Source organism: Spodoptera frugiperda, chromosome 17 (assembly GCF_023101765.2).
Source record: "Spodoptera frugiperda isolate SF20-4 chromosome 17, AGI-APGP_CSIRO_Sfru_2.0, whole genome shotgun sequence".
Classification (NCBI taxonomy): Eukaryota; Metazoa; Arthropoda; class Insecta; order Lepidoptera; family Noctuidae; genus Spodoptera; species Spodoptera frugiperda.
The window spans coordinates 2,157,630-2,182,944 of NC_064228.1; the positions used below are offsets into that span (position 1 = coordinate 2,157,630).

General features: G+C 37.2%; 1 protein-coding gene and 1 long non-coding RNA gene across 3 annotated transcripts in view; one reads left to right on the top strand and one right to left on the bottom strand.

The window, feature by feature from the left end:
* LOC118268738 (uncharacterized) overlaps window positions 1-25,315 on the top strand; it is a 242,283-nt gene that overhangs the window by 124,447 nt on the left and 92,521 nt on the right. The window lies entirely within an intron of this gene.
* The window catches only part of LOC118276926 (tyrosine-protein kinase-like otk), a 45,217-nt gene continuing 27,689 nt past the window's right edge, over window positions 7,788-25,315 (bottom strand). Inside the window, exons 4-18 of one of the 2 annotated variants that reach the window (XM_050699738.1) lie at window positions 24,382-24,497; window positions 18,858-19,008; window positions 18,270-18,413; window positions 17,477-17,522; window positions 16,967-17,097; window positions 16,262-16,405; window positions 15,438-15,566; window positions 14,844-14,951; window positions 13,758-13,900; window positions 12,782-12,910; window positions 12,025-12,221; window positions 10,449-10,560; window positions 9,647-9,742; window positions 8,835-8,960; window positions 7,788-8,120 (exon numbers count right to left, since the gene is read on the bottom strand). In XM_050699738.1, coding sequence (XP_050555695.1) covers window positions 7,989-8,120; window positions 8,835-8,960; window positions 9,647-9,742; window positions 10,449-10,560; window positions 12,025-12,221; window positions 12,782-12,910; window positions 13,758-13,900; window positions 14,844-14,951; window positions 15,438-15,566; window positions 16,262-16,405; window positions 16,967-17,097; window positions 17,477-17,522; window positions 18,270-18,413; window positions 18,858-19,008; window positions 24,382-24,497 — 1,904 coding nt within the window. In that variant the 3' untranslated portion in view covers window positions 7,788-7,988. Of the gene's footprint in view, window positions 8,121-8,834; window positions 8,961-9,646; window positions 9,743-10,448; window positions 10,561-12,024; window positions 12,222-12,781; window positions 12,911-13,757; window positions 13,901-14,843; window positions 14,952-15,437; window positions 15,567-16,261; window positions 16,406-16,966; window positions 17,098-17,476; window positions 17,526-18,269; window positions 18,414-18,857; window positions 19,009-24,381; window positions 24,498-25,315 lie in introns of both variants that reach the window. The other variant, XM_050699736.1, reaches the window with a different exon arrangement.

Genomic DNA, 25,315 nt, shown 5'->3' on the forward strand with positions numbered 1-25,315 from the left:
CAAGGCTATTTCTGTGTTTAACTTAAATAAAACAAAAAAAATACAGATGTAGAACATGTACGTGTTTTTTTCTCTAGTAGTATTAAAACCAGCATATAAAAAAAATATAAAACATTCTACTAATCAAATTATACTAAAATAAACCATTAATCTAAAAAAAAACACAAATATAAAATAAATAAAAAATTACAGACCCTGTTTTTCGAACTGTACAGAGTTGTCCGCATGCTCGATAGATGGCGTTGGGATCGAGATAGATCGCGCTATGGTTTCGTTACACGCGTTTGGTTGGGTCGCGTCCGAACTCTCACTTAGACATTGCTTACCATCAGGAATTGAAGATCCTGGTGTTGCTATTTTTTGATTGGTCTGAAGTACGCGAGTGCTTGAGATCTTATAATAAATTAAAATTAAAATTAAAAAATTAAAAATTTAAATCGAATAACTGTAAGTATACTGTAATATGAGAGATTTCAGATCTTGAAGCTATAGGCTTATTAAGCAATTCATTAACGCCCGAATATTGAAATGCTACTCAATTTTAACTTGTACTTAAATATCGTGCTATCTCTGTCATTTTATAAAGAATTGATAGGGACAGAACTAGTTTTGAGAGCGTCTTAAAATTGAGTAGTGTTTGAGTATTCGGACTTAAAACGGCCTTGGTAACTTCTTAGGTGTCGTAAGTCGCGAGTGTCCATTGGTGGCGCCGATTGTTTGCATCAGATGATCGGTCTATTCGTTTGCCGTCCTATGCCATAAAAATCTATAGTACAGAGCTTCACAGAAAATGCAAATACATACATGACTACAACTTCGATCAACTTTCTCAAAATAACATAAAAATAAGGCATAAGTATTAACTTTCAGCTAAACAATAGAATAAGATTTAGTACAAATTATAGATGAAAAACACATAAATTCAACAAATAAAAATTACTACAGCAATATACTAATCAATTTACACTAAAATTAATATTTACTTCGACATAAATTAACATAAAATTTCAAAGACTGTACAGAGTTGTCCGCATGCTCGATAGATGGCGTTGGGATCGAGATAGATCGCGCTATCGTTTTGTTACACGCGTTTGGTTGGGTAGCGTCCGAACACCAAGAACAAAGTATTGCTTACCATCAGGAATCGAAGATCCTGGTGTTTCTATTTTTTGCATGATCTAAAGTACGTGAGTACTAAAGATCTTATTATACTTGAAAATAATTTATAATAGTGATTATGATTATTAACTAGCAAACTAGTACTAGTAGATAGCTTCTGAAGCAAAAGAAAAATATAGTAGAATAAAACCTATTGGAAATGGAAGAGAATAAGCTATAAATGGAAGAAAACAAAAATTTCCACTCCATCCGGGCTCGGAAAGTGGGGAGGAGAAAAAATCGGTTTATCGCAATTTTCGGTGAAACAACAAGTCTTATTACCGGCGAACTCCGTTTGGCTATCAATGATAATCCGTTTTCTTGCATATACCTGAATTTTCTGTGCTAAAATCCTCACGAAGTCCGAGACCTTTCCAACGAATGCAAAACCGTGGAAATTGGGTCGGGCGTTCTGTGGAGTTATAGCGTTAGGAAGGAAAACCCGACTTATTTTTATATAATAGAATAATGATGAATATTATCCCTTTAACCGTCGAGTTAAATATCAATTTTATCAATCAATTGTTTCAAATCGAATAATTTATATCTACACTAAATAAGGAGGAGCAAACTTGTGAATAGAACGAAACAATCATGAGTGTTCTCTGTCCCCGCAATACGACATGAGCGACAGGGACACGGAAAGGTCATTAAAGGGTTAGCTCCTTAGGTGTTGCGGGTTCTTCTCACATAGTTAAAGCAATCGAAACAATGTAACCAAGAATTGTATTGTGAATCTGATTGAGAAAGAGTAACCTATGGAGTTTCTTGCTCGTTCTTCTCCATAGGAATCTAAACTTTGGAACGAGCAAATAGCTTCACTAGAGGACTGACCGACAGGCAGACGTTATTAATATTATTATATTTGCTTTGACGTTCAAAAGTGCCTTCCTGGTCTATTTGAAATAAATAATTTTGACTTTGACTTTGACCATTGGTAGCGCCACTTGTTTGTCATCAGGTGGTGATTGGTCTATTCGTATGCCGTCCTATGTCATAAAAAAGAATAGTATAGAAGTGCTATAAAATGCTAAATGGCAATATTATAGATCTACAACTTGGCGTTTTTAATATAATTATGTATTTTATTTTTGTGTTTCGAAAAATTCTTGTTATTTTACATTACAGAATTACATAGACCTTTTTGTATCCCAAATGCCGCTTTAATAGTAACATGTTTTTTTAGCTAACTGCTACTATATGTACTTTAATACTGAAAAATTCCGCAATTCCAAATTAACATTTACTTCGACATAATATAAAATAAAATATCTAAGACTGTATAGAGTTGTTTGCAAGCTCGATAGATGGCGATAGGATCGAGATAGATCGCGCTATCGTCTTGTTACATGCGTTTGGTTGGGTGCCCGTCAGACGTTTTATAAGACATCGCTTACCACCAGGTACAACCTGGTGTTGCTCTTTTTGGGTGATCTTAAGTACGTGAGTGCTGAAGATCTTAAAATCACACTAATGTTATAAATGTGAAAGTTTGTTTGGATTGAACGGATGTTGATGAAATTTGGTATACAGACTGGGTATTAGCTGATTTGGGTAATAGGATTCAGAGACTTCTTACTCTACGGGAACGCGGGTGAAACCGCTGGCAGAATTTAGAACTAAATAATAAAATAGGAGTAATCTTATATCATGGTAGTGGGTAAAGCCGATTTAGAGGTGTATAATACTTACGATACAAAAATAATACTGCCAAAAATGACCTGTAAAGTCAGCCATTCAGCTCGACTTCTCCGGGGTTCGATTGAACAAAAACAACGACAAATTATCATAATTACGTTTATTAAAAATCGCAAAATGCAAAATTTTCTTTCATTTACAAATTACATTAGACAAGAGTTTTATCGATATCGATAAATATAATCGATACAACGATCGATAATCGATATGTTTATCGATTCCACAAGACGTTTCCTTTAAATAATATCTTAGTAAAAATACACAGTAATAAAGCTAGATTTGTATAAAAAAAGAATAAAAAATGTCGACCAATATCACAAAGTACTAGAAATATTTTAACTACATGAATAATTATGACTATCGCACATCGCACACTAAATTAAGAAGATAAGAGGTAAACGCACTCATAGCCAACTAGTAACGCACTTATAACTCACGTTCCTGTGCTATAAAATGTAGCCGTCAACGTCACGCCTTTTATCCCCGAAGGGGTAGGCAGAGGTGCACATTACGGCACGTAATGCCCCTGTACAAATGTACACCCACTTTTCACCATTTGTGTTATAAGTCCCATGTAATAGGGGATGAGCCTATTGCCATATACTGGACACATTTCCAGACTCCGTGCTACTACTGAGATAGTATAAACATTTTTGTATTTGCTTTTATCCTAACCGGGAATTAAACCCAGTCTAGCTACATTTATATAAGAGAGTGCGTTTACCTCTAACCTCCATAACACTAACTAATGCTTCACATAAACTTCACTGATAACACGGTGAAAATTAAAATGTCATACAAAATGGAACTTTGATTCGTAAGAGACAAAGTTGCAAATCAGTTTTCGCACTGAAAATACGGCGTAAGAATGTTTATTACTATCGTTAGGTAAATATAAATAAAAATAGTAAAGTTTAAATTTTTTTCTCCATTTTTTTTGCTTGCATGCTTTACGTTTAAAGTAATCGAAACGAGACCGCGTTTAGCGCTCTGATTGGTCAACTCGTATCAAACAACCTCATTTCTTCTCGTTTTGATTACTTTACACACACATCCATACATATTGCTATAAAAAACATAATTTTACAACTTATCGCTTATTTTTTGTAATATTCAAAATATTGTATGCAAAATATTTTCAGAGGAAGTCCTAAGATGGAAGTATTATGTAATTTTGCTAGTACATATTTACTTTAAATATAATAAATACATTTTTGCAATACACAAATTGACGAAATACAAAACACATAGCGAATAGGCCTTTCTTATTTATACAGACATTAAATTTTGAAAAATAAATAGTACCTAATTTAAAATAGGCAAAAATTTTCTTCCGAATTTACTTTTTACAGTGTCAAATTAACAACAAGAAAGTTGATTTCGGGACAAACGTGTTAAAACTTCCTGCCGTACTCAGAAACATTTAATGATTACTTAAACTATTCCTTAGTAACGATTTTGTTCCGAAAACAATTGCTAATGACTGGGTTAAGTAACCATTACTTAAATGTTCTATAGAGATCTATTTTTTTTTACTTTTTGATGTTCTATAGAGTTTCTGTCAAAAATGAAGATCGATCCAAAGATTTTGAATTAAGATCGGTTATTGAAATTGGCAGCAAATGACTCTGAGTACGGCGGTAAGACAGTTAAATAAGTTTTCAAAAATGGGGTACAGAATAATAAAATAAGTATCACTTAAATCTAACACTAAGTTTAAAAAGAAAAATATTACATTAAAGAGATCTAAAAAAAATCGATACAGGTATAAAAATTACAATAACCTACATCTGGCACTAAGCTTACAAATTACTACAGTTTTCAACTGTTACATTAACAACTAAAGATTATATAAAAAGCTACACCGACTAAACTTATCAATTAGTTACTTTACACACGCTCCCGTCTGGGTGTCACATACCCAGCTGCAAATGTATCTTAGAACGTAACATTACGTGTGAAAGTTAACGTATATTATGATAACATACTCGTATCTTCGGGTATCTGACACCCAGCAACAAGAACGTAAGTAAAAGACCTTACTTCTAAACATAGATCAAAATGACAAAATTAGTAATTCCTACGCCTTACCTTTTAATTTGTAAGATAATATTTTTTTTTATTTTCTTACAAATTTTTACACTTGGCAATTTTTTTGAATTAATCGACAGAGACGAAATTGGCTCTAAAAATTATTTAAACACAAATTGGCAAGTAATTTATACATAAATACTAGAGAACTTTGAAATTTAAAATACTCAATAATTTCGTTATTTTACTGCACTTTTTAAACAATTTTATTTATGAACTCTGGTCTAAAATAATAATAAAAAGACGCGATAAGCATTCTCAAAAAAGTTGCCAAAAAACACAATGACTATTACTTCTTAAAAATACTTAGAAAAAAAGACTTAAAATATAAAAAGAACAGTCTTATATTGACGTATTGAAATAAAAAACATGAGATTGTTTACTTTACCTGAGATTTAACTTAACTTAAAATATAACTTAAACCTATAAATGCAATTTCTGGTCACCTTTTTTTTAGAATGTACAAATACAAGATTAATTATTATAGAGGACAAGAGAATGAGTTGTATATAAATTAAATATAGTATATATTATACATAGAAACAAATACATAGTTAAAACGTTTTTTTTTTCGAAATCCCATACAATACTTTTACAAAAATCAGTAATTATTTTTGGTTGACGCGGTGGCTGGGCAATCAATTACCTTGCAACGTGTAGGATTCGATTGCAGCACGGAGTAAATCTTTATGCAATCTACAAATTGTTGTTTCAGGTCTGGGTGTCACGTGTATGTGAATGTATATGTTTGTAAAGGCACCCACGACACAAGAGAAAATCCTAGTGTGGGGCAACGTATAAAAATAAAATAAAATAATAAACTGAAAGTATTTGCTTGTTACAAAAGTTATGCAGAGCTCGCTACACAAGAGGAATTACAAGTGCATTGAGTTTAAACTGTCAAGAAACCACAAAATTTCATAAATTACGATATTATTTCATAATAATAGTATTAAAAATGGTTTAAAATACCTTACGATCTAGAAATTTCGATTCAACCCGGACGAATTATATTAGTATAGGACGATTAGTACATAATATGCTATTTTATGAGTAAAAATATTTTAATAATATGTATGTAAGAAAAGTTGTGTATAAAATTACCACTCGTGGTGTTACTAACAAAACAAAAATAAATTAATTATTATGTTATCGGCTTAATCACGTAACTGTTTGACGAGGAACTCGACTAGTTTCAAGCCATGCTAGAGGCTCATATTCATGAGCAGCATTCCGCGACATACGATGCGGCGATTGTCGCTGCTACTGTACTACTACCAGTAGTAACCAGTCGAGTTCCTCGTCAAATAATCACGTGAGTGAGCTGAAAAACATAACAATTAATTTAGTATGTCTAACAAAAGTTATAAAATATACACACAAAAAAAATCATGCATACTTTCTTTTAGTAATCTGTCCCCAACCCATTAATACAGCGCGTACACAGGTGTTAAGATAGGTAATAATATAACTATAAGACTTTAATCTTTAGCTAACAAAATAGCACATTATATATACACAAGTTATAGATACATATTATATACTATATAATAAGACTTATATATCTAGAATGGCTACACTATCTATACATTTCAGTCTTAATTCCTACTTCTATGTACAAATGGCAGTATCGTTTAGCTTCCGTTTTTCATATAGACATACCTTATATACTATATTTTTATATATGTATAATGTGATGTTTTAGATTTTTTTTTTGCAACGACACGTCTGTTATTCCCAGAGGTGAATGCCGCTATATAATGTACACTCACTTTTCACCATTTGTGTTATAAGTCCCATGTAATAGGGAGTGAGCATATTGTCATATACTGGGCACAATTCCAGACTCCGTGCTACTACTGAGAAATTTTTGAAAAACCGAAAATAGCTTTACTTGATATTTGATCGTTTGAAAATATTTGAAGAGATACCGAGACCAGCTCGCTCTTATATTAATTTTTCAAAATGTTTTAAATACCAAAAGAAAAACAAATAGTAATATCACATTATACATATAAAAATAAAACTAAAATCTACTTAAAACCTAAAACTAAATCTAACTTAAAGGCGAAATATTAATAAATGCATCGAAATGGCTACATACTTACACTAGACAATTAAATTAATACCTTAACTTATGTGGCATAAGATTGATAATCCTATAAAACTTATTTTACACTGCTTAAGAAGAAAAGCATTCTAAAATAACCTTTATCATTATCAAAATAAGACTTATATTTAAATGTGTTTTACTTTTTTCATTGCAATGTCCCAAATATTAGACCTTATCTTTAAATAGTCGAAATTGAAGTCTATGGCATTGTTTTTAAAGTACTATTTAGTTGAAAATAAGGTATGCAAGTTAAAATGTACCTTAATACATTACAGTCTTGGTTCATTTTTCTATAACACTTAAGAAAAGCTTTGTCATGTCAAGAGATATATGTGAGAATATTTTTAAATCGTCATTGGTTTAGTTTGTGATGTCTAGTTAGTCCTGCTAACTTAATTTTCTAATTAAAATACTTAATGCTTTAACGACAATGGAAATTAAACCTTAGGATTGCAGAAAGAGGCCATCAATAAATTACATCACACGAATTTCATGCTTTTTGACCCCCTTCCCCGTCTTTGTCACAATTGGTCACATTCGTGGGACCTCCCCCTAAATGTGACGTCACATTTTATTATTTAACATCTAGTGTTTTTTTTGAGTTTTATGATAATAGTTTCAAGTTCGTGTTTTAACAGTTAGATTATAATAATTGAAATGTGACGTCACGAAATTTAAGACCCCTCCCCCCTTGTCACATAAAATCACACTTCGTCGATCACCCTTCCCCCCTTTAACGTGTGACGTAATTAATGGATGGCCCTAAATAAAGTCACAAATGGTATAAACTATTACCATTAGTCTTAAATGCTTGTATCTCCCTCTCAACTTTATTCCAAGACTTTTGTGATGTGAGCTAAAGAAAACTAAACCTTAATCACATGAAACTGTCAAAGTAAATTAAACCTTATTCAAATAGAGCTAAAGTCTATTCTTCAGCCTTGTCCTGTGACTTCTGCGATGTGTTTTCCGATGTGATGTCTTGCAGTATGGCTGTGATCTGTTCGTATATCTCTGTGAACTGCGGCCGGTCTGATGGGGATTTACTCCAACAACGTTTCTGGGGATTAAGGGAAGCAGATATTTAAGTCCCACATTAGAATTCCCTGTAGCGTCTTGGGTAAGTATACAAATATTTGGGAATCTAACCCGCAACCGGCTGCCGTCAAACGTACGGTATCCGCATAAACACATTTGGTAGTTTCCTGAGTCAAATAGTATCTATTTCGACTTTTCAATATAATAAAATATTCAAAAATAATCACATTTTCATTCATTATTTCATTTATATTAATTTTATAATCTACTTAATTTTCGCAATGGCAGCTTTTAAAAAACGTTGCCCCACACTAGGATTTTCTCCTGTGTCGTGGGTGCGTTTACAAACATACAAGTTCACATGCACATGACACCCAGACCCGAAACAACAATTTGTGGATCACACAAAGAGTTGCTCCGTGCGGGAATCGAACCCGCTACCCGTTGCGCGGCAGCCAGTTGCCCAGCCACCGCACCAACCGTGCAGTCTATTTTCTATTTTCTTTTCAAATTTTCTAGTTAAGTCTGGCATTTGACGTAAAAATCTGCATTATAACACACTATTTCATACAGAATTCATAACGTTTTAGACATTTCCAAAAAAGTATTTAGTTTGACTAGTAAGAAACTAGCCTATTCTTAAGTACTCATCGTCTGCAAGAGCCAACAAGAACATATAATAAAATACGCGTAAACTAAACATTAAAAAGTTATAAAATATTTCGACTTCACTTACAAGTAGCGCCGCCATTGGCTCGGGCATTGAGTCCGGGATCATCCAGTCGAGAGTGCCCGCCTTCACTCGCTCCAACACAGAGTTGTCGTTCAATTTCGCGAATGGCAACTCTCCTTTGGTATAGATCTGTAATAGAACATATATTATATATTATATATATAAAAATCAATTCCTGTTCGTTAGTCTCGCTAAAATTCGAGAACGGCTGGTCCGATTTAGCAAATTTTGGCCTTTAATTATTTGTGGGACACTATAGAATGTTTAAATGGTCAGAAAAAAATATTTTTAAAAGATTAATTTTCATTTTATTTAAAATTTAAAATCACGAAGTTTGCCCAATCAGCTAGCGGCACGTAAAATAGTGTGTTTAATTCTCACATATTGTAAGCAAAATATATCAAGTCCCGTGTAATAAGTGTGGAAGAGCCTATTGCTTCGGCACGACTGCGCCAACCAGAGTTATACCACGACTCTGTGCTACTATTGAGAAATTTTCGATTTTTATAAGCAATAAAAAAGCCCACGAATACTTTGTGCGACCCGGGATCGAACCTGAAACCCCTTGTCCGGCAGTCGCCCTTGTGAGTTGTGACCACTCGACCAACGAGGCAGTCAGCACTAATTAGGTACTAATTAGGTAATAATTCATTACATATTTAAGCAAAATATATATCAAGTTTCTTAATTTTAACGAAATTGCAAGAAATTGGTGTATCGGGAACACATAATGTACCCAAGAATTGTCCAATATCGAAAATCTTTATAATATTTTACTGGTACACGAAATAAACACGAGCTACGTAATTCGTTACCTCCCAGACGGTGACGGCGAACATGTAGACGTCGGACTTGGTGGAGTAGTCCCCCTCCAACACCGCCTCGGGGGGCAGCCAGCGGAGGGGGATCACCTGGAATACGGAACATTTATTATAATATTAGTAGAACTAGCCATTATCCTATTACAGTAAAGGTCTTCGTACCCTCCTTCTACTGGTCTCTTCGTAGAGCTTTCTGTGGCCAATCCTTTTCCAAGAGTGAATTTCATCCTTGAGAGGGTTGTGGTGAGAAGGTAGTAGAAGTTCGACAAAGCTTACACTGGTTAAAATTCATAGCCGACTTTAAGTGAGGAAAATGCCATTAGAAAAAAATAATTTCAATTGTAAAGCGATGAAAGTTCCCTTTAAAGGTGTTGCTACAGGAATCGAACGATCGTCGATAGATGTCATCGATCGCTGTTAGAATGGATTGGTCGACGTCGATCGATAATTTGTATTAGACCAATGCTATCGACCGGCAATCGATCGATCGGTTAGTCGACCGGTATCCGATCAATTAAAGCTGCCACAACAATAAACAAACGACAACCAATGTCGATAGATGGCATCGATCGGATACCGATCGATTGGTGTGGTAACACCCTTTTTTTGAGTGGGGGAAAATAATCCAATGACTTCTCCCGCCTTGGGCAAGGCAAGAGGGAGTGTCAGAGTCTTACTGACTAAAAACCACCCCGTTCCTTCTCCTGCTTGTCGAGCCGGAGCCCCGGTAAACCCGCTAGGTAGTCTGCAGCTCCGGATCAGACTCTTTGTTCCCTAAAATGTAACGTATAGTTACCTGTTCGTGCAGCTTGAAGTACTCGTGCGAGTCGGGGCCGCGGGTGAGCGCCGGGTACGACAGCTTCAGCTGCAGCTTCGACGTTATCACGCAGTTCCGGGCCGCTATGTCGCTGTGGAAATAAATAATAGTGATCAGTTAACTTCGAGGAGAAGTAAAAGTTTATGTTTTAAACGTACTTAAAGAAGTATGAGGATTCGAATAAATTCTTAAATAACAGGTTTTGAAATCAACAAAATCAATTTGCAAGAAATATAGCAGAATTCGGTTTCGGTTTAAAGAAATTTATTTCTCATAAGAACATACAGTCCGCTTATAATGAGATACAAAGTAACAAAACATAAATACAGTAACAATACAAATTTCCTCCAGAGTATCAGCAGTTATAATGTACTTAAATGTTTCTTTAGCCTATTTTTAAACATAATTACGTTATCACACTCTTTAATGTCGTCCGGTAATGCGTTGAACAGATAAACATTAACAGAATTAACATTAACAACTCGATAGAGATCTTTTTTTTAAAGATGCGCACTAGGATTTTCTCCTGTATCGTGGGTGCGTTTATAAACATACAAGTTCACATACACATGACATCCAAACCAGAAACTAATAATTTGTGAATCGAACCAGCTACACATTGCGCGGCAGCCGGTCACCTAGTTACCCCGCCAACCGTGCAGTCATAATGTGCAGTTTATTGCTACATTTAAATATAAAGAGGCTTTCCTACAATATTCACGATCGGCAGGTAGGTTCAAGATTGGAGTACAAAATTCGCTGTTGCTTTTCTTTGTCAAATATGTACTCCCAATTACAACTTTAACACCACTTACAACAAGACACAGGCGCGTTATTATCGGTCGATAATATCGCATGCGTTACTGCGATATCTGTTTTCAGTACATTTTGTATTAGGACGGTCATGTAGTTACACACTGCTGCGATAATAACGCCGCAAGAAGTAGGACGTTGCGGTTCTCCGTCCTGCGATATTCCGTTGAGTTTTAAAATGTTTTGTATCAGGACGCAAACGCACACACCCACGATCGCTCGTTCTCTCGCAAGAAATATCGACCAGGGGCCTTAGTCTGCTATTACAATTGGGTACTATCCCCGGTCAAAAATAAATTATTACAAGTTTTCAATACAATAAAATATTAAAAAATAATCACACTCTCATTCATAAATTTGATGAACTATTAAATTTTCGATTTTTTCTAGCTAAATTTCTAGAAATAAGTCTGCTATTTGACGTCAAAAACTTATGACGTCATAACGCACTATTTCATACAAAGTTCATAGAAAATATCGTTTTTGACGTTTCGAAAAAAGTATTGAATTTGACTAGTAGGAAACTAGCCTATTGTAATAGCAGACTAACGGCGTAAACTACGGATCGTTAAATTTGCTTACGAGCCGTAGAATTTTGACACATTTTGTATGGAGCTTATGTCAAAATTCTACGGCTCGTAAGCAAATTTAACGATCCGTAGTTTATTGAATGCGCCAAAGCCCCTGTAGTAACGCGCCTGTGTGGGGGAGCCTTGAAGGGGTGAAGGGGGTAGCTACATACCGGTGCGTGAACCTGTGCGCGGCGCACTTGGCGAGTGCGGCGGCGAGTTGTCCGGCCAGCAGCGCGCGGTGCTCGGCCCCCAGCGGGGCGCAGGCCCGGGCCGGCACCAGAGGGGCGTGCGCCGCGCCCACGCGGGACACGTACTCCGCGTTCTCCTCCGGGGAACGAGTCGCTATTAGGAACTTCTTTAGTTCTCCCTGTAAGGAAAGAAAACTTGTCATTGACAAGGAGAATAAGGAACAATAGGAGCGATTTTTTTAATAATTATAACAAAATAAAGCTTAAATTTAAAAACCTCTTTGTGAAAACTTATATCGTTGTGATTTCTGTTTTCTACACTCTAAATTCTACAGAACTCTTGAATAATTCAAACAAGATAATAATTTAAAAACATATACACGGCGGCCGCAAAAAAGGACAGTACTCAGTTAAAATGCCATAGCCGTAGCAGAATGGCTCAAGTCACGGCGATGGTTTTCAGCGCTAGCCAGTTAATCTACTATGCTATGAGTGGAAAACTAGCGTATCTAATCTATAATAGAAAAATAAGTCGGGTTTTCTTTCCTGACGCTGTAACTCCAGTACACACGAACCGATTTCCATGGTTTTGCATTCCTTGGAAAGGTCTCAGTCTGAGGTGTATAGCAAAAAAAAAAAATCAAGAGAAACGCAGGAAAACAGGGAAAATCATTAGTAGCGAAACGAGTTCGCCGGGTTAGCTAGTAATACATAAATGTTACATAGTACAAGCACTCACCCAGTCGGTATGTTCCAGTAACATGTAGTGCGGGTCGGCGTCGTTGCAGAGCCCCAGCAGCCGCACCATGTTGTCGTGCCGCACGCGGGAGAACAACTCCAACTGGCGACGGAACTCCGCCAACTGAACCTAAAGGGACAGAAGATTACAGGTTTCAGTCATGATCGTTCCACTGCAGGGCAAAGGCCTCCTTCCACTCCTCTCTGTTTAAAGCTTTTTAAAGTTAAAAGTGTTTTAAAGGGGACAGATATACAATAATTAATAATTTACATTATGGAATGCAAATGAATATATGAATATGAATAATTATTATTCTTAAATTGCAAAGATTTTTATCTTAATATATCTGTATTTTAATATTTTGATAAAACCACTTCTCGTTAAAGAAGCCATTTCGATCATCACGAGTTTCATCCATTTTTAGCGAGCTTAATTAATTCAAAAATATTAGAAGAGAAGAAAAGAAAGATAAGTTTTATCTTTCAATTGTTATTTGATCGTTACGTACGTCAAAGTAGAAGAAGTAAACTACCGTACGTAAAATTCATTAAAAAAACTAACTTCTATCTCCAATTTCGTCCACGTAACTTTACTTTTGTGGTTCTTTCCTCAAAAGACCACTACAGAATAAACTTGCACGGTTCTCCGACATCTTTAATTGATTTTGTCTGGACTTTAAAAGAGACTATGACCTCTGAGTTTGTTTCGGCATTTCTTCTCAGAGTAGTCGGATAGGAAATGCCGGCCTCATCTAGCTATTTGAAATATTGACGTGTAAAAGTGTTATTTTATAATCTATTTACAGAAATAAATATCATTTATCATTTATTTAAGTAAATTCCTTTCTTCCAATTTTCGAAAATTTAATGTGAAAATAAATGTTTATTTTCTATTCAAAATCGATGATCAGAATCGATCTATTATTTAAAATCGATGATAAAGTCCACTCCACCATTTAACTACGACCTCTGCCTACCTCGTCTTTAGCAGTGAGTGCCTTGACGAGTACAGGCCGCAGCTTGGGCTCGCCGTCCGCGTCCAGGCCCTCCTTGTTCCGCAACTTGTTCAGCTGGCACATGTCTATCTTGGCTAGCATTACCTCGCCGAACTCACCACGACCTGCAAGTTTTAATTTATTTATTGGTAGGAAACTCACCTTATTTTTCTAAGTACATAATTTAGTATAGAGTATCAGGTTCTGAAGTCAATAATAAAGTGTGGGAGAGCCATGCTTCGGCACGAACGGGCCGGCTCGACCGGAGTGATACCACGGCCTCACAGAAAACCGACGTGAAACAACGCTTGCGTTGTGTTTCGTTGTGTGAGTGAGGTTACCGGGGGCAAAATTATCCCCCTTCCCAATCCCCGATTCCCGAACAACAACCCTTAAATTCCTAACTCCCAAAAAGCCGGTAACGCACTTGTAAAGCCTCTGGTGTTTCAAGTGTCCATGGGCGGCGGCGATTGCTTACCATCAGGTAATACGTCTGCTCGATTACCGGCATGTCTCAAAAAAAAAAAGTTTCACAACATGCATTACATACAACTAGAAAGTGGCGAAAATATGTAAATATACTACAGGTAAATAAACTTTAATATTTATAAGTTATGTGCATTGGTTTAAAAACAAATCCTTGTGAATTTCTAAATATTTAAATGAATAATACGCAACGCAACGTCACGTCCTTTATTCCCAAAAGGATAGGCAGAGGTATACTTTGCACCGGTGTCGGGTTCGATTTCCGGGTCGGGTAAAGTATTACTGAGCTTTTTTCCGTTTTTCGAAAATTTCTCAGTAGTAACACGGAGTCTGGAATTGTGCTCAGTATATAGCAATAGGCTCACCCTCTATTACATGGGACTTATAACACAAATGGTGAAAAGTGGATAACAGTTTTTACCCCCTGTTACATGGGACTTATACACTATCATTAAAAGGTGAAGAGTGGGTGTACATTGTACAGTGGCATTACGTGCCGTAATGTGCATCTCCCCCTACCCCTTCGCAGATAAAAGGCGTGACGATACGAAAAATAAGTATTATATTGGTTTATAAACTTACCCAGTGTAATCTGTTCAGTGAGCAGACTCCGTGGTACAGACAGATGTTCGAACTGACCAGATTTTTTGGACGCACGGGACACACCAGACACCTCCGAGTTATCTGCACCTGAAATGTTATGTAGATAGGAGAATACATTGGATAGTAGAAGTGTTACCTCTAAACTGATACCCCTTCGGTCACTAACATTAGCGTAACGTTGAGATTTTGATAATTTACCATATCTATATGTGATCCTTACGCCTGTTTTTCATGTGGGTTAGGCAGAGACAATGGAACGCCAATTCCTTTTTTATTTTATTTTTGAGGGGGAAAGTCGTCTAATTACTTCTCCTGCCGAGACGGGAGGGAGGGTCAGACTCTTACTGACTAAAAACCACCCCGTTTCTTCTCCTGCTTTTCAAGCCCGGAAACCCATTCTCTTACACACCTCTTTCGCTTCATCAACAGTCAACAATATTTTGTAAAAAACTTAAATCGGTTTTTAATTCAAATCGTTTAAGTATTTAAGATTACCAGATAACAGATTAGAGATAAGATTAACAGATTAGTTTAAGTAAGAAACAGCTAGTTTAGAGAGAGACAGTAACATACCGCTATCCTTATCATGCGCTAACAGTCTGCCGTTCTGCAAGGCTGCTCCGTTCACCTTCTGTTTCTCTTCTTCCCCATCTTCTACCAACTTCTCCCGCCCTTCTGTCATCTCTAACTCCATTTTCTCGCCTTAAAATAGAAATATACATTGTATAATATAATATACATACGTTAACTGCCACGTAGGACACCGGTGACGTACTTTAGTGGAGGATTTGCCTTCAACAGTTTTCTGATGGCAGTTAAAGGCTTAAGTAGAGAAAAGTGAAAGAAAAAAAGAAATGTTTTTTTGAATAAAAGTAGTATTATAGAAATATAATAAACGTTGTCCCACACTAGGATTTTCTCCTGCGTCGTGGGTGCGTTTACAAACATACAAGTTCACGTACACGTCACTTCTAGACCCGAAACAACAATTCGTGGATTATACGTAGAAATGTTCTGTGCAGTAATTGAAACCGCTATCACGTTGCCTAACAGCTTCGATTGTCCAGCCACCACGCTAATTATTGTTATCTTATTATGAACATTACGTGTTAAATCCCCTGTTTATTTCTGGTTTGTAAACACACTTATCTCTGGAACTGACTGGTCCGATTAAATAGATTTTTAATTTTCATATCCTTAAAATAAAAGTAAGCTACGATAAATAAGAAAAAGTTTCTTTGGGAAAGTTGTATGTAATCATGAATACAATCACGTGTTTAAATATGCCCGACCCGTTCACTGGGTCCATCCATTTTCATACCATCTGTGTACATTATATGGAATGCAATAGAGGGTTATACTCACCAAAATACAAAGTACTATGTAGTGCCTCTCACCTCTCTGCCGCCTGCGGAGCCTCCGCCTCCTGCAGTAGACCATGAGCGCCAGTACCAGCACCATGTATGCGCCGGCCACCGAGATGGACACCACCACCGCCTTGCCTGCCACCCCACTCGACTCCTGAGGGGGGAGCTCTCCTTCTGTGGGGGGAATTCATGAGTAGTGACCATGAGTTGAAAATAATTTTCAAAATGCTACAAAAAAGAACAAAACTCCTTGCTGCACAAAAATATTTATAGACTAAATTAATTAAAAATCTAAATTAATGGAGAACAGCTCTACTAGTTTCGGGTCATAGAGGGACTCTTCAACATGAGCAGTGTGCGCAGACGCATCGATGTCGCGCAGCCTACTGCTACTACAGTAGATTGAATTTTAATTTAATCCGTTGTCTCACAATAGTTATTATAAAAAATTATAGACTAGGTACTTCGATTTCATTATAAAAGAAAATTCACGTTAAGTGAATACCTAAAAATATAAACCAAAGATATATTCAACTTAAAAGATAAATAAGATTGTAACAAACGCATGAATATACCTATATAATTTCATATAAAGATGATAATTGGAGTCAGATTTTTAAACGTAGTATTCATTATCTAGGATTATTACTACAGAAAGTCGATAAAAATATTAGCAAAAGTACATGAAGAATATTTCCATTTCTTTCACATAGTAATACTCCATAAATGTTATACCTTGATGCACAACGAGCTGCAGTTCGTTCCGCGCCAGTCCGGCGGCGCTGCCGGCCGTGCAGCCGTACCGGTCCGCGTCCGGGGCCGACACGTTGCGGATCACCAGCGAACCGTTGTTCATTAACACCAGTCTGGAAACAAACAATAAATAAATTAACTAAAAATCACGGTTTATTCACCTAAACTAATGGAGAAAAGCTCTACTAGTTTCGGGTCACAGATGGACTCTTCATCATGAGCAGCGTGCGCAGACGCGGCGACGTCGCGCAGCCTACTGATTTCTCCATTTTTAATTCCAGACTCCGTGTTACTGCTGAAAATGTTTTCGAAACTGCGAAAAAAAGGTCAGCAATACTTTGCCCGACCTAGGAATCAAGCCCGAGACCCCTTACCCATCGTAGTCCACTCGACCAACGAGACAATCCTCAAGTTCTTAAATTAAGATTAAACTTTTGTATATATATTATAAAATAAATAGTACCTATAAGAATGAATGTAAGTGTATGTTACCTTGCTATGGAAGCGTTGACTCCATCTTCTACCTCCACTCCGCCATCTTCTAGAAAATATGTTTAAGTCAATAGACCTTAAGTGTATTTCATTTCAAATAGACCGGGAAGGCACTTTTGAACGTTAAAGCAAATATTACAATATAAAGAAAACAAAATGTCTGTCGGTCAGTCCTCTAGTGAAGCAATATTTGCACGTATCCAAAGTGTAGATTCCTATGGAGAAGAACGAACAAGAAACTTCATAGGTTACTCTTTTTCAATCAGGTTTACAACTACTTGGTTAAAATGTTAGGTCCTGAGATTTCGTTTTAAAAAATGTGTTTATTATCACAATTCCATATAAATAAGTTGCCAGGGCTTCTCAGATTAATTGATTACACTTGAAATTCATAACTGGCCTGTCTATATTTTTAACCAATTCAATAAGTGATTAAAGGGAGAGAATTAGATAGTGAGTGAGTAAAAGTGAGAGGGAAAGTGAAAGCGAGTATTAATATAGTAGACGTCCTTTAATTCTTTCTTTTTTATCTACACTTATTTATAAAACTAAAGAGTTAGTATTTTTGGACGCGGTAATCTCCGAAACTACTGGTCCGATTTGAATAATATTTTTGTGTTGGATAGTGCGTTTATCAACGAAGGCTATAGACTATAAAACATCACTTTAAGGCCTATAAGGGGTGAGCAGAGCGGATGAAAAGCGCGAGGTTAGCTAAATACAATACCTAAAAATTGGAGTAGCTGGTACTATATATTATTATCTTTTCACAAGGAATCTGAATGTAACTCACGTTGTTTCCCCAATATAGCGAGGTTCCTGTCCCAGTGCGTGGTGGGGGGCGGGTCCCCGGTGGCCACGCAGTTCAGCACGGCCGTCTGCCCCACCGTCACGTGCAGCTGTTGCCCCGGGGACGGCTCCACTACTCGAGGAGTCACTGGAATTGGGAGATACATGGTATTTAGTTATTTGTTAAGTTATTTCTAGTTATTTCGGGGACGCTCGATTATTTTCGAGCCATATTGGGATCTTTAAATTGTAGTTTTAAGTCATTTTGTTGGTCTCGTTAATTGTTTTTTCCACACTTTTACTGAAAATATATAAAAACGGGAAAATCACCCCGATTACACTTTGCCCGACCCGGAAAACAAATAAAAATGTGAGAACTAAGATTATTTAGATACTACTGACAAACGGTGAAGTTGTTGAAGAAATTTTAGCTTATAATTTCTCATAGTAAGTTGTAAATCACGAACCCGCATTAAGCAAGCATGGTGATTAATGCTCAAAATCTTCTCCGTGTAAGAAGAGGCTTTTAGTCAGCAGTGGCCACTAATAAGCTGTTGATGTATGTATACTTTTAAGTAGTGTTCTCACTTACCAACAACATCAAGACTGATTTTAGCAGTAATGGATTGCTCTCCATCCACCGCCTTGCAGGTGTACTGGCCAGAGTGACGCCGCTCCGCGTCAGCTACCATCAGCGTGCCATTTGCAGAGGTCACGCCCTCTGGTAGGGGTTCCTCGTCGTTCTGGAAACAATGGAAAGAATGGAATAGAAAAATATGTAGTTAAGTAAGTTTTTAAAATAACTGTTAGACTGAATGTTTATAGCGTTTTGAGAAAGAAAACCTTATTTTGAATTGAAATTCTGAAAAATAATGTATCAGAGATATTGTAAAAAAACATTTTTTAAAAAGAGTAACGATTCTTGCTCGTTCTTCTCTATTCGAAGCAACACTTTGGAACGAGCTCCTAGCTTCACTGACAGACAGACTGACGGACAATTCAATTTGACGTTTCAAAAGTGCCTAATTTAGGATTAATTGAAATAAATGCTTTGACTTTGACTTTTGACTTTGAATGGATAAATACCTCAAATGTATGAAGAGTAAAAAGACACAATTTAATTATTATGTTATCGGCTTGAGCCGCTAGAGCATGGCTTGAAACTAGTCGAGTTCCTCGTCAAACAGTTACGTGAGTAAGCCGATAACATAATAATTAATTTAGTTTTTGTCTATTATTTTTTTGTCTATAGATACCTAGTTGGATGGGATGGGATGCTGGCATGGCCGTGGCCAGTAAAGAGTAAATGGCATTAACCATTTACTCTTTACACACCAGAGTGTGTGGTGGTAAAAACAATAAAAATGAAAATAAATACACCAGCTACATAACTTAACAAGTATTCGTCGGACGCGGACAGTGCGGACGTGTTTTTTGTTTTATTTAATTTTACCCCAAAAGTGGTAAATTAATGGACGCAATTTTGACTATGAAGTGTATTGACAATAAGTGCAACAAGTACTATAGTGGCGTGAACTAATTTAGTGATTGAAATTAGCAAGCGTAACTTCGCGCCGTTCGCATAAGCCGAGGTACCCTCCCCCTCACCTCGGGAGAAAGAGACGGGTTGCGAGAAGCGATTAACTCATCCCTGTCGCACTCCTGCGTGCGCTCTGTTCGGCGAGGTGCGAGGTAGTTCCTGGAATTTTGTTTGGTTTTCTTGGAAACAAATATTCCAATAATAATGCCAAACAATTGCGGGGCTTGCGGTGCAGCATTAACTGACACAAATAATATGGAATGTTCAAATGAAAAATGTAAAAAGAGGTATGACTTGGAGTGTTTGGAAATAAGTACAGGCACGTTTGGGTCGTATACTCAGTCTTTTAAGAAGAACTGGATCTGTCCGGAATGCGTTTGCTCAAAACCTAAAGTTGGCAATATTGAAACCCCAATCAGATTGAATACGTTGAAGCCTGACATTAATACCTACACCACACCCATGAGCTTTGTCAGTGCTCAGCGGGGAAGCAAGGCAAATTTTACACCTACAGTTTCTAATAATGATTCCGATTTGCTTAAGGAACTGAGAGAATTCAGATCTGACATGGTAGCTCGCATGGACAGTCAGGCGCAAGCGATTAATTTTCTGTTAAACCAATTTTATCAAACTAAAACAGAATTGGACAATGTAGTACAGATTATGAAGGTACTCGAAGAAAAAATTGATGCCAAGCAGACTATCGCCATATCGCATGAATTGCCTCACAACATTACTCCGTCTACTTCCACATTTGCAGAAGTCACTAATCTACCTAAAACCTCGTCTAAGAATATTCGCGTTGAAAAGGTAAACAAAGGTGGGGCCACGAAGTCGACAGTATTACGGGAAAATGCTTCGTGCATTACCAACTTAACAATGGTTGATGCACCAACTGTCATTGAGGATGGAGACAAGGAATCGGGCTGGACCACAGTACAAAATAAAAAAAAAATCTACAAGTCACCTAAAAATGTTAAAGTTGGCACAAATACAGCTTTGAAGGCAATTCAAGCTACTGAACGAAAAAAACACCTACATGTTTGGAGATTGCACCCTGACACTACCGTTGAAGCCATAACGGAACACGTAAAATCTATATGTGGCCCGGACTCCACGTTCAAAATTGATAAAATAAAACATAAAACGGAGAGAGATTACTCGTCGTTTGTTATTGGAGTATCTGAAAGTTATTTTGATATCTTAAATCAAGCGGATGTTTGGCCTAAGAATGCAGAATTTGACGAATGGATTTGGTTTCGTAAGCCAACCAAAAGAACGAATAATGAGTAGTAATAATATTAATATATTTTATCAAAACGTACGTGGTCTTCGCACAAAGTTGGACGAGTTCAGGAATAACATTGAGACGTTAAATTATGATTTATACGCAATAACGGAAACAGGCTGCAATGCCTCTATTGAAGATCACGAAATAATACCTACCGGGTACCAGATACTTCGATGTGACCGAGCGGATGGACGAAAACAGGGCGGAGCGTTTTTAGTGGCCACACACCGGTTCGAGTTGCGGCAAGTACATGTACCCGATATTATTATTGACAATTGTGTGTTCGAAATAGTTTGTGTTACCGTTTACTTAAATGGCAGATTTTTATTCTTATGCTTAGTGATATACATTCCACCTGCTAGTTCGGAAAATGACTATATGATTTTGTTTAACCTTATAGAAAAATTATGCTCTAAGTATAAGGAAGTCATTGTAATAGGCGATTTTAATTTACATTCATGTCCATTATGTATAAGTAATTACTATGAATATTTCGTGTCTTTTTGTGAATTCACTCAAAGTAATAATATACCCAATTGTTTAAATAGGCAACTGGATTTGGTATTAAGTTCAGGTTTTAGCGAGAACGTTTGTGTCGAGGAGGCGGACGCGCCGCTCGTGCCGGTAGACGCGCACCACCCGCCGCTTGCGATAAGTGTGCGGCTCGCGAGCGGGGCGCCCGCTCCGGCCCCCGCTGCCGATTTGAACGCACCCGATGTGCGGGCGAGCGATAATAGACCACAATGGAACTTTTATAAAGCGGATTATCAATTACTGTATCATAGGTTACTTTCTATTGATTGGAAAAACATGTATGAGATGAATAATCTAAATGAAATATTAGGGCTATTTTATGACAATATTAATAAAATTTTTGATGAATGTGTTCCTAGGAAAAAACTAATACCAAAGTCACGTTATAGTTATCCAGTATGGTACACGAATGATATAATTAGAGACTTAAAAACCAAATCAAGACTTCACAAAATATATAAGAGAACTAAAAGTGATAGGGATTACAAAAAATATTCTGAATATAGGTCACTTATTAAAAAATCTATTGAAACAGCTTACAAGCAGCATCAGAATAAGATTCAGTCTCAGTTTGCTAAAGATCCTAAGTCCTTCTGGCAGTACATCCGATCACAGAAAAGTTCCGCTAAAAAAGATTCTATTATATTTAATGGTAAACATTTATCAGACTATGAGTGTGTAGAACAGTTTGCGAGGTTTTTGAATCGGTGTATAGCAAGCAGCCACCACGATTAGATGCTCGCGCGGCAGCGGGAGCGGGAGCGGGAAGCGGGGCGAGAGTGCACGTTGATGTACTTAGTCGGGATGACGTCATTACGGCACTGGAACATTTAAAGCCGAAACGGTCCTCAGGACCGGACGGAATACCGGCTTTTTTGTTCAAGGATTGCGCTAGGTCCTGGCGGAACCCTTGCTTTATATTTTTAATGTTATTCTCAGCTCGGCGACGTTCCCAGCACAATGGAAAATAACACGAGTCATCCCTGTACCTAAGGGGAAGGCGGGATCAGAAATTAGTGGTTATAGACCTGTGGCAGTACTGTCGACGCCGGCCAAAGTGTTTGAATCCGCTCTTCAGCGCTGCATACAGAGGCAGGTAAGTGGGCAGCTTTCCGACGCACAGCACGGATTCCGCCCGGCGCGCAGTACGGCCACTAATCTATTAAACTTTATGGCGCGGGTGGTCCCGGCGGTAGATGCTGGTGTGCAGGTTGACGTTGCCTATTTTGATTTTAAGAAAGCTTTTGATACCGTAGACAATGACATCTTGCTGGAGAAGCTTGCAAGGGTTGGCTGCACACCACATCTATTGCAATTCTTCTCGAGCTATTTGCGAGATAGACAGCAGTACGTGGACTATAAGGGGTGTACATCCGATCCATATTACACCAGATCAGGAGTGAGTCAAGGCAGTAATTTGGGTCCCCTTGAATTTATAATAATGGTAAATGACTTGCCCGACGTCATTAGACATGGCTGCTGTTTACTGTTCGCGGATGACTTGAAGTTGCTGATGGAAGTACAAGGTAAATCCGACTGTGAGCGATTGCAGGAGGACATAGACCGAGTACTGGAATGGAGTAAGGAGAACAGGCTGTACTTCAACGTAGCAAAGTGCTCGGTAATGAGTATTACCCGTGCTCGAGTGCCCCTCATGCATGAATACGTGCTGGACGCGGTGCCTATGCAACGTGTCACGGAGGTGAGGGATTTGGGGGTTATTGTGTCTCGGGAGATGTCGTTTCGCGACCATATTACGAAGATCTGCAAAAGGGCATTTAGGAACCTAGGTTTTGTTTTGAGGCAGACGAGGAACTTCACCAACATTGCAACAGTTAGGGTCCTGTATGACGCATTAGTCAGGAGTCATCTGGAACATAGTGCTGTCATATGGGATCCGCACGAGACAAAGTACACGTTAATGTTGGAACGCGTACAGAATAAGTTCACCAGACATTTGTACTGGAAGCTGTATGGGGTATATCCGTATTACCCGCTGATGTATCCCACTTTGTTTGTGCTCGGCATGGTGGGGTACAATCAGCTCGGTGTACGGCGGAAATTTGCCTTAGTTGCCTACTTGGTGAGGTTGCTCCGAGGTCTGGAACATAACCCGGGAGTTCTGCGTCACCTGAGTCTTTCTGTACCAGACCGCTACGTGTGGAGACGGCGGCGCCCGCCAATATTGGCAGTGCCAACGGCGAGGACCAATCTTCTCGCTAAAGCACCACTGACTCGCGCAATCCGTACCATCAATAAGCTCCACAATCAGATTGACATATTTACAGCTCCTTCGAGTGAATTCACAAAAGTATTATTGTATATTTTAAGTTACGATGGTGAATAGTTCCTTATGTACTTATTTTATATTTATTTTTTGTTATTTTAGGTTAGTTGTTTTGTTACTGTTATTGTATAATTATGTTATTATGTAAGGTTATTTAGTAGTTTTGTAATACATAGGTTAGGTAAGGGTTTCTTCATTATGATTGAGTTTTGTTTCTTTTTTTTTTTTCTCCTTATTTTTTGTATAATTTATTTTAGTTTCTTAAGTTTATTATGTACACTAGGTTAAGCCTCACTATCGAATTGGGAAATCCTGTAATGAGAGTGTAGGAAGATTTTTATAATAAATAAATAAATAAATAAGTAAGTAAGTTTGTCTCACGAAAGTTAGTTAGAAAGTTTAATATATTACAATTTTAATTGAAAACAGTAAAAAATGCATAACAAATAAAATTTTAAACTTACCAAATACCATTGTACTGTTGGAGCGACACCACCAGCGACTTTACAATGTATTTTCCCAGAAGAATTCAGTTCCAGTTTCTTACTATAGGGCTCCGGTTCAAAATGCAGCTCGCCATCTGTTGGGGAGTAGACGAACTAAATTAGTTCAAATAATATAAAGAACAGCGCCACCTGTTGGTGAGAAACCTAAACCTGTTTTCTTAAGCTTGCTAATAGATGGCAGCAGTGTCTACAAAGTTATCTTTGCAGTGTTTATTTATTGTTATCATTGCAAGTATAATCTTGTAAACAGTAGAAAACAATGTTTAATACTCGCTAGTGCAGTAAATAATTCTAACACGAACATTATCTTTTGTTCTTTTACGTAATTATCCTGTTTGAAACTAGTCGGGACCTTTTTGAAGGGCATCCTTCGGCTTGAGTTAAGGTCAATATTTGCCCTTCCCCGATGTAGGCCGTCCTTGTACGACCCAACTTGTCCTTCGCTAGTAATAAATTGTAATTAACGAAGTGTTTACGTATTTATTACAGTTTTTCTAACGTCTGTAGTGTGGATAACGAAAACAAAGTTGTTTGGTTAATTCGAGCGTAAATTGAAAATAGTTTGCGCGACGGTGAGACAGAAATGTGTTTGCATTCATAATTTTAAAGGCTTTTTATTTAAATAAAACTATTACTACTAACAGGTGGTTATTTTGAAGAATGAACAAGAAGTTACATGTGCACTGTGCAGTAATATGCATAGAATAAATAAATAAAGGACTAAGGGGAGGCTGATGCATTTGTTCAGTAGTGGGCATCTCTCGGCTGATGATGATAATGAAGAAATAAATAAATAAATTAATTAATCGTGACAAACTAATGGACAATTCTATTTTGACTATTAAAAAGTGTCTTAAAGGTATATACGAGATAGCAGCCAAACGTCGACCCA